Below are 9,169 nucleotides of genomic sequence, written 5' to 3' on the forward strand. Positions count from 1 at the left end.
TTCATGTACTGAATGGCAGTGGAGGGGTGGGGCTGAATTGACTATTTCTGAGTGCATCAGGGCCTGGAACCTGGTGGGGTGGAGACAAGAGTTGGATTAAACAGGAGGCGACACAGGGAACTGCTGAGGGTGCCAGCCTTGAGGAGTGCCTGGGTGCTTGCAGATGACCTGTTCGTTGACCACTCATCCTGATTTATTTGTGGGGAGACTGAATGACATTGCCTCAAAGCAAGTGTCACCTCACACTTTCCAATGCATTTCCTCACCAGTAATCATCTTCCTTGGGATGCGGGTGGCGCTGTGGGTTAAACCAGAGCCTAGGACTTGCCGATCAGAAGGCTGGCGGTTTGAATCCCCGCAACGGGGTGAGCTCCCGTTGCTCGGTCCCTGCTCCTGCCAACCTAGCAGTTCGAAAGCACATCAAAGTGCAAGCAGATAAATAGGTACCTCTGTGGCGGGAAGGTAAATGGCGTTTCCGTGCGCTGCTCTGGTTTGCCAGAAGCGGCTTAGTCATGCTGGCCACATGACCCGGAAGCTATTCGCCGGCTCCCTCGGCCAATAAAGCGAGATGAGTGCCACAACCTCCGAGTCGGTCACGACTGAACCTAATGGTCAGGGGTCCCTTTACCTTTACTCGCCTTCCTTATGGTATAAAGCCCAATCTTTTGTAGAAGTGGGTTTCTTGCACAAGACCTCCCAATCCACTGTAACTATGTACCCTGAATTTGCTGGGATGTGACTAAATCCAACCCCAAAATGGTACGATTTGGGGGGGGGGGTGCGTGTTGTTTCTAGATCTGCTCAGCTATCAAGAGCTGACTCAAATAGAATAAACACTTCATCTTCACATATAAATCTGGCAATGACCTATGCGGACAGCATGCATTACTCCTTTTGGAAAACAACATTAGAGAAGTTATTTAAGAACATAAAAATAGCTCTGTTACATCAAGCCCAGTGGCCCACCTAGCACAGACCTGTTCTCACAGTGGTCGGGATCTGCAATCAGGACCGGAGCACAAAAGCAACCTCCCGGTATTATGCATCCTGCTTTTTTGAGCTTTCGAGTATGTTCTGGCTGACAATTGAAAATGACCCAAGTTTTGGACTCCATGGACACCTGGTCAAATTCATTTGATATGTTCTAGCGTTATGTCAGTCCCACATTATCCAAGTGCGCTACATGGGCGGGGGCAAGAGGGGGAGCTGCCCCCCTAAATCAATACAAATCTCAGGTTCTGCCCCCCCCCCAATCCTGGCTACTCCCATGGTGCGCTAGTCCTGGCTAGTACTCAGCAAAAAGCACTGCTTATGGTCAGAGGCGCTCTTGTATTTTTCAATTACACAGCCCAGTGCACTGAGAAAAAAAAACCACACAAAAACGAATTAAGCTCTGGGGAAATGCAACTCCTGCTTAAAGGCACAAGTCTGACCCACCCGCTCCTTCGCCAGGAGAGGCACGCGGAAAATACACGCCGAGGGGCTTTCGCTTTAAGAGCCTCCCACTGGACTCTGGCTGGGGTACAACCTGGGTGTCGCTTAGCTTGGAAAGCGCTGAGGCAGCAGCAGCTGGAGGGGGAAGGGGACGGCCAGGGGCCTCTTGCAAGAACCAGCCTGGAAGGGACGAGAAAAGCTCAGCAGCCCCCAGCATGGAAGGCTTGTAAGCAACTGATCCCCCACTTCGGAAACCAATAACCGTGCCCGCCCCCTTCCCAACGCCCACCTCGCGCCTCCGCCCCACCCCCGCTTGCTTTTTGCAACAGTGCCTTATTGTCCCAATACTGTAATGGCACAAGAGGGTGGGGGATGCGTGCGCACGGGACAGGGCGTAATAAACGTAATATTCGCAAAATAAAAAGATTCCTTCCAGTAGCACCTTAAAGACCAACTAAGTTAGTTCTTGGTATGAGCTTTCGTGTGCATGCACACGCATGCACACGAAAGCTCATACCAAGAACTAACTTAGTTGGTCTTTAAGGTGCTACTGGAAGGAATCTTTTTATTTTGTTTTGACTATGGCAGACCAACACGGCTACCTATCTGTAACTCGTAATATTCGCGCCACTCAAAGGTCCCTGAAACTAACATGTCGTTCCCTTACATGAAGTTTTGCAGTTAAGTTTGCTTGCTACCGTAATGCAGGAGAATCTCATCAAGAAGAGTCCAAAAATGCAGGTAGCTGCGTCGATGCATTCGACTGAAATGAATAAAAGGTGCATCACACAATGCCTAGTCCATTAGGGTCAGCTGGTAGCCATGGAGTCACGTGCTGGCAAAAGGCGGAATTTGTCGATCGGGAGTGCGGCGGCTGGAGTGTCAGTCAGGAAGCCAGCTTAGCCCTACGTCGCGAGGCTGTTGTGATAAATGGGCCACGCCCACATCCATGTATCAGTGGAGGGAGAGTGGCGATCGCATGCAAAAACTTTGAAGCCTCGCGTATTGCACACAGCTTGCCAGGTAGTTGGGTCGCTTGTGAGGCTCGTTTTGAACAGTTTATAACAGATTGTTGGCCAATTTGTGCTTTTCCTGACATCTATTTAAGATAAAAAGATAAGACATCTTGGTACTGCACAATTGTAAAAGGCCACAAGACATCTGACGGTGAGGGAAAGCAAGGAATGGGTCTCATTCAGGGAGACTTTGGCCATCTACCTTTGCAATCCTGTGCATGTTTATTTGCAAGTAAATGCCATTCATTTCCCACTGTGTAAGCATGCAGAAGATTGTAGCCTTAGCATTTGCCCCAAGGCAAAATGCATAACCTCTTCATAGCGCATGTTAGATTCTATGTTCAATATTCTAAAAACGGCACATACTTGCTTTATGTGACTTTGAGCCCCTTTGTGCTCCAGTTTCTCCCTCCCTACCCAAAATCTGCAGCTACACAATGAGGCCAACACGTCATACATCTGATGTAATGGGCTTTTAGTCTATTGAAGCTTATGTATGTCACACAAACCCATTAGTCTTCAAGGCACGGCGAGCCTCCTTTTTGGGCGCATGCGATAGCAGACGTTATCCCTACAGCATCTTTGCACTGCCTCCCCGCTACCCACCCAGCGCAAATGTCATACTGATGTTGTGGAAATAGCAATTGTGCCTAATGTCACTAGTGGCAACTATTGATTGACCCTTCAGGGGTTGGTTGCTTGGTTATGGCTTAGTGCATATCCCTCCCCTGCGTATATAAGCAGCATGAACTGTGCAAAACAAGAAATGCTACTCAGTTAATACAGGTTGAAGAATTCAGATTTTGTCAGGAGACTATTTGGTTGTTGCTGTTTGGATATATAAAGTATACACATACCTGTCTATGCACGTTCCCACGGCAGCCCCCAGGCTCCCCCCAAAGAAGCCTACCGTGCGGCAATGGTGCTCTCTGGCGCAGGAGATGCCCTCGGCTATCGCAACCAGCGCTGGGAATACTGCACCTCAGGGCCGCAGATCCACCAGGAGCTCCAGGAACTGGGGGGCCTCAGCAAGATTCGGGCAGCCCTCCCTGACTGGCCTGTCAGCGACGACACTGTTCTGCACCTGGCGACGGCCGAGGCTCTGGCCACAGGTGAGTAGCAGGAAAGGCTGGGTAGCCTTACAGCCTTTTCTCAGCAGGTCCTTGTTCCCTGATGAATAGCATTTTTCACTTACAGCAGAGCTCGGCCTACATAGGGCCTACTTGAGGTATGACTGAGGGGGTTCTCCTCAGCAAAGTGTCATCTCTTGGGTCTCCTATGTCCATAGGTTCACTTGTTCGCAGCAATGGTGGCAGCTCTCCAATCAGCAATGGGCAAGAAGTCCTGTTATTGTTATTGTTGCTGTTGTTGTTAAAATCTGTATACCATCTGTTAAGCTGTGGGTTGACATAGCAGACGACACAGCGATTTTTCCAAAGCAGCTCTTTATTTTGTAAGCTGGCAAACAGCTCAGCCGGCCTGCTTTTATAGGCAGCCGGCTGTCAACATTGTAGCAACAACAACCCAGAGTTTCCCGCCTAAAATAACTGACGTGGACCTGAGTGAAAACTATCTACAGACCTGAGTGAAAACTATCTACAGTATCCCCCTGCTGGCCCAGGGTGAAACTTCACTACATAACACCATCCTTCATCTGTAGATCTCAGAGCAGTTCACAAAATGAACCAACCTGAGATTTTCACATGGGGTGTGGTGGATGTGGGAATGCAGAGGAGATTTTTTAAAAATTAATGCAGAGCTCTTCTCTGTGTTTCCTCTATCCAGGGAAGGAAGGGGAGCCGCTGTTCCAGGAGCTGGCCAAACGCTATGTTGAAGCCATGAACGACATGGAAGGGAGGAAGCCTGGGCCCACGAGCATTCTGGGTAACTTACGACGGCACTCCTCTGTGCAAGTTACAGCAATATAATTCTCTTTGAAAACAAATACATCCCTGCTCCGTACATAGACGGAAACTAATCTGACACTAAGGAAGTGGTGCTGATGTGCAAAGAGCTTTGAAGTGTGGGGGGGGGGGACCTTCACTGTGCCTTAAGGTGGTCTTGTGAAAACACTGTCAGTGTTGTTCTTGTAGTGCAGTCATACCTCTGGTTACAGATGCTTCAGGTTGCATTTTTTCGGGTTACGGACCTGCCGAAACCCGGAAGTACCGGAATGGGTTACTTCCGGGTTTTGGCGGTTGTGCATGCCATGCGCAGAAGCCCCAAATCGCAACCCACGTGTGCGCAGACGCGCCGCTGCGGGTTGCGAATGTGCATCCCACACGGATCATGTTCGGAACCCGGGCGTCCACTGTATTCAACAGGAAAGAGGATTGGGGCAAAACTCAAATTAGTTGGCTTCACTTGTCATTCCCTGCGGCTGAACCTCCTGTGAGTTTCCAGGGCACTAACCCTCTGTGGGGGGAAAGCAGATTGAACAGTAGTGATATTTTGCAGAAAAACTACAAAAGGGGGAAAAGGGAAGGAGAGAGGAGCTTAGGACAGAAGGCCGTTTTTAGGAAAAACCGCAGAGTGAGGTCAGGAGGTCTATTTTCTTTCCACCCTATATGTTTCTTCCACTTCAGACGGCAGCCTCTGCAGTTGTATTCTGTGAAATAAACAAAATGCCCAGGGCTGCCTCCATACGGCTCAAGAGCACAAGCAGTTTGGCCCATACATATCTTCGCATGTCTCTCGTTTCCTCCTGCCTGCAGGAACATCTCAATTGCGTCCAGGGGAGCCAAATGGATATCGCATTCCCTTCAACCCCGGTGCCACAGGTTGTGGTGCCGCCATGAGATCCATGTGCATTGGGCTCAGGTAACGTGGTGTGCTGTGGTGGGGGGACACACGTAAGAAAGGACAAAGCTGGGGCAAAGTGGAAAAGCTGAAGGCCAAAGTCGGACTCCAGCATGACCCCCAGCCACCATCTCTCCCAGGTATCCTCGCCCTTCAGACCTGAGCACTTTGATCCAAGTCAGCATAGAAAGTGGAAGAATGACACACCACCACCCCACAGGTAACTGATTATGTGTGGTAGTCATCCTGTGTCAGGGCGCCTTTCCTGGCAATGGTACTTAAAACGGACAATGCTGAGAGGGTGGGAGGGCTTTCTCCATGACTTGAAAGCTGTGGCTGTGTGGGTGTTTGGAGTAGTGGTCAGTGTGGGTCTTAGGGCTGCAAGTCTACCCATACAGATGGACAAAACCCTGAGGTGGTAGAATAAGGACTTCAGGCTGCAGGTGGAAGATCCTCTGTTTGAACATCCCTTGCATTGAAATTTCCCTGAAAATTGAAGCCTAGTACAGTAAGCGAAGAGCCAGAGTATGGTTATCCATGATCTGTTTGCAAGGAGTTTTTAATACAGAGGAGCATTCAGAAAGTGCTCCCCCCCCCCATTTGCATTCTGAATCTATATCGTCAATTCTACCATTTCATTCTGCTGCATGTGACGTTTTAACACAGGTCATCCTGGGTCCTTCACTTTTTTTTGCACTTTATGTACTACCAGATAACACACCACCAGCTAGCAAGCAAAAATGCCTTGCCTTTCCCTTAACACTGCAGGATGGCAGTTTTTCAAAAATTAAAGTAGCTTCTCTAAGTGTATGTATATGTACATTTAAAAACTGTACCTCTCACCTTATCAAATAATTGGCAAACATTTTCAAAACTGTTGCCAAACTGCTCTGGGGGAAATTGTGGGATGGTGATGTCACAGGTGCTGTGCAATAGGCCCTCTTCAAAGCCCGCTTTACCTTTAAACTGAACTAAACGGGGGGTGGGGGGTGGGATGTAGAAATATTTCCCCCGTCAGGGATGAAAGAAGGCATATTTGTATTGAACCAGTCAGTACTTTTTAAAAGTTGAGCTCCCTGCTAAGCCATAAAGTCTACTTGCCTTGGGCAAGTCTCTATAGCTCAGCCTAATATACTTCTTGGAGTTGCAGTGAGGATAAAATTCCTTGAGGGATCCTGACTTCCACCTATCCTCTTCCTCTGTTGTAGGCTACCTGGGAGCTCTGGCCTCTGCTCTGTTCACTTCTTATGCAGTGCAGGGCCTCCCCCTTGAGCGCTGGGGAGCTGGATTGCTCAGGACCCTGCCCCTTGCTTTAGAGTACATTCAGACTGCTGCAGCTGAGAGTGACTCCAATGTGGGGGCCTGGGCTTACTTCCAGGATAAATGGGAGTGGTAAGTCCTTTGGGTGTGCTCTGGTACGGCAAAGGGGGACCTGAGTAACTGGAGGGTGTTGCTATTTTATTTTTTAGGATAATGCATTTGAAAGCTTTCCCCTCTTTTTTCCAGTGTGCACCTTTTATCAGGATGTCTAGAAACTTGCTTTTGTAAAATGAATAAATGAACAGCCAGATTCTGTGGTGAATGGAGAGCTGGTGCAATGTAAGGTTAGAGTGCTGGATTAGAATCAAGGAGACCTGGGTTCAAATCCCTGCTCAGCCAGCAACCTCTGAGTGAATTGGGCCAGCAACTACCTAAGCCTAGCCTACCTCACAGCTTTGTGAATATAAAATGGTTTGGAGGGTGGGGGGTGGGGCGGGGGAAGATAATCGGTTGTATCCAACAAAGTCATAATCAAAGTAGACCCATTGAAATCAATAGACCTGACTAGTTTCAGTCCAGTAATTTCAGTGGGTCAACTCTGAGTAAGTTGGAGGCAACACAGCAAATGCTATCTTGGAGGAAAAACTTAAATCTCCTTGTCAAAATTTGATTGTCTATTATAATTTTAACACACACATGCCCTACCATGTTCCTACTCTCTTTATGTACCCAATTGGCAAAAGGAGCTTTTAACAAAATTTGAAGGGGGAGATTTTGACAAGACAACAATTCAACATTACTTCCAAACAGAACTTAAGATTGAGTTTGATTTTTAAAACAAGCAAACAGCAAAATTCAAAGCTGAATTCAGGGGGGGAAACCTCACTGTGAAGGCAAAACAATATCTTGGTCCTAATAGTAATGTTTATCAGGTAGGTCAGAGTAAAGAGAGTCATTGTGGTGCAGAGGTCACTCTGTTTATTTCACTGTACATTGTGCCCTCATTGGCTCTCAAGGTGGTCTTGGATTCTTGGCTTTTTCGCTTTTGCTCTCTAACCATTTAGGTACCTCTCTGAGCGGGGCCTGGCTTCGGGTCAGGGCCCTTGTCTGTTTCCTGCTGCCTATAGTCCTGCTGAGCGTGACATCATCTACAAAACCTTCAGCCTGGACGGGTGGGCCGGACGGAGCGGCCACGATGCCCCCATGATTGCATACGATGCCTTGCTGGGCGCAGGGGAGAACTGGGAGGAGCTCTGTAGCCGTTCCATGTTCCATGGGGGTGAGTCAAAAGGAGGCAAATCCTGCCCGTCCCCCACTGTAAAAGTGGCCCTCCCTAAAAGTAAAGGTAAAGGTAAAGGTACCCCTGACCGTTAGGTCCAGTCGTGGATGACTTTGGGGCTGCGTGCTCATCTCGCTCTGTAGGCTGGGGGAGCCGGCGTTTGTCCGCAGACAGCTTCCGGGTCATGTGGCCAGAATGACTAAGCCGCTTCTGGCGAACCAGAGCAGCTCATAGAAACGCCGTTTACCTTCCCGCCGGAGTGGTACCTATTTATCTACTTGCAGTTTGACATGCTTTTGAACTGCTAGGTGGGCAGGAGCAGGGACCGAGCAATGGGAGCTCATTCTGTCGCAGGGATTCAAACCGCCGACCTTCTGGTTGGCAAGCCCTAGGCTCTGTGGTTTAGACCACAGCGCCACCCGCGTCTCTGGCCCACCCTAAAGCTGGCTGCATTTCATAGAACTGTAGAGTTGGAAGGGACCCTGAGGATCATCTAGCCCAACCCCCCTGCAATGCAGGAATGTGCAGCTGTCCCAAATGGGGATCAAACCTGCAACCTTGGTGTTATAAACACCAGGCTCTAACCAAACTTGTTTTCTCGGTGTGTGTGTGTGTGTTTTCCTGCTCACCCACAGGGGATAGTGACTCTACAGGGGTGATTGCTGCCTGCTGCTGGGCTCTGGCTCACGGTTTCAGAGGGGTCCCAGAAGATAACCACATAGCGCTTGAATACCGAGACAGGATGGTGGCTGCAGCTGATGCCCTCTATCACCTTGCCTGGGAACAGGCTCCTGTTTGAAAGACCTTTCTGCTGTCTCTAGCATCAAAGGATGGACTCTAATCTGTTGATTTTGGTTTCTTCTCAATCATAATTTCAGGTCTTCACATTTCCACACCAATTTATGATCTGTGCATGGCACAGTCCTTGTGAAAATTAATCAGCGTTTTAGTGAGAATTTCACTTGATACAGGTAATTTCCCCCAATAGACACATTTTTTTCTGCAAAGCAATTTCCCTTATTGTAATGTTGCTTTTCACTAACACCTGCATTTGTATGTACACTTTGCCCTAATATATGCATTCTTGTGCATACATGTTACTTGGTTGGAAAACTGCATTGCAAAATTTGGAGAAGCACCAATGTCCAAGGATGGCTGGCTTTCAATTTGCATATTGTTTTGGAAAGGGCAAATTTGTTAACTTCGTCTTTAAATGTGAACTGAATCTAATTTCTGCTCCAGCATCCCAGGCCCCTGAGAGAGGCCCTGAACATGAGCCGCAACAAGCTGAAAACTGTTCTTCACAGAATAAACTGAGGCTGTGTTTGCAGTTCTGCCTTGCGTTTTGTGGGAGGAAAATTTCAGCCACTGGATTTCTAAG

The 9,169-nt window shown here is 48.5% G+C and overlaps 1 protein-coding gene across 1 annotated transcript; it reads left to right on the top strand.

The window, feature by feature from the left end:
* Positions 1 to 1,274: 1,274 nt before the first annotated feature.
* Positions 1,275 to 9,118, top strand: LOC309327745 (ADP-ribosylhydrolase ARH1-like). Its single transcript, XM_081837197.1, has 8 exons — positions 1,275 to 1,660; positions 3,333 to 3,562; positions 4,236 to 4,334; positions 5,165 to 5,270; positions 5,390 to 5,469; positions 6,458 to 6,641; positions 7,574 to 7,788; positions 8,424 to 9,118. Exons 1-8 carry the CDS (start codon positions 1,650 to 1,652, stop codon positions 8,585 to 8,587), a joined length of 1,089 nt encoding a protein of 362 aa, XP_081693323.1. The 5' UTR covers positions 1,275 to 1,649; the 3' UTR covers positions 8,588 to 9,118.
* Positions 9,119 to 9,169: the final 51 nt, after the last annotated feature.

This window comes from Podarcis erhardii (genome assembly GCF_964252035.2).
Source record: "Podarcis erhardii genome assembly, chromosome: 13".
Taxonomy (NCBI): Eukaryota; Metazoa; Chordata; class Lepidosauria; order Squamata; family Lacertidae; genus Podarcis; species Podarcis erhardii.

What these genes read in the sequence shown, in the direction of transcription:
- LOC309327745 (XM_081837197.1), top strand. An exon ending in TCCATGTGCATTGGGCTCAG is followed by an intron (nt 5,271 to 5,389) that starts GTAACGTGGTGT and finishes CATCTCTCCCAG; the next exon opens with GTATCCTCGCCCTTCAGACC. An exon ending in GACACACCACCACCCCACAG is followed by an intron (nt 5,470 to 6,457) that starts GTAACTGATTAT and finishes CCTCTGTTGTAG; the next exon opens with GCTACCTGGGAGCTCTGGCC.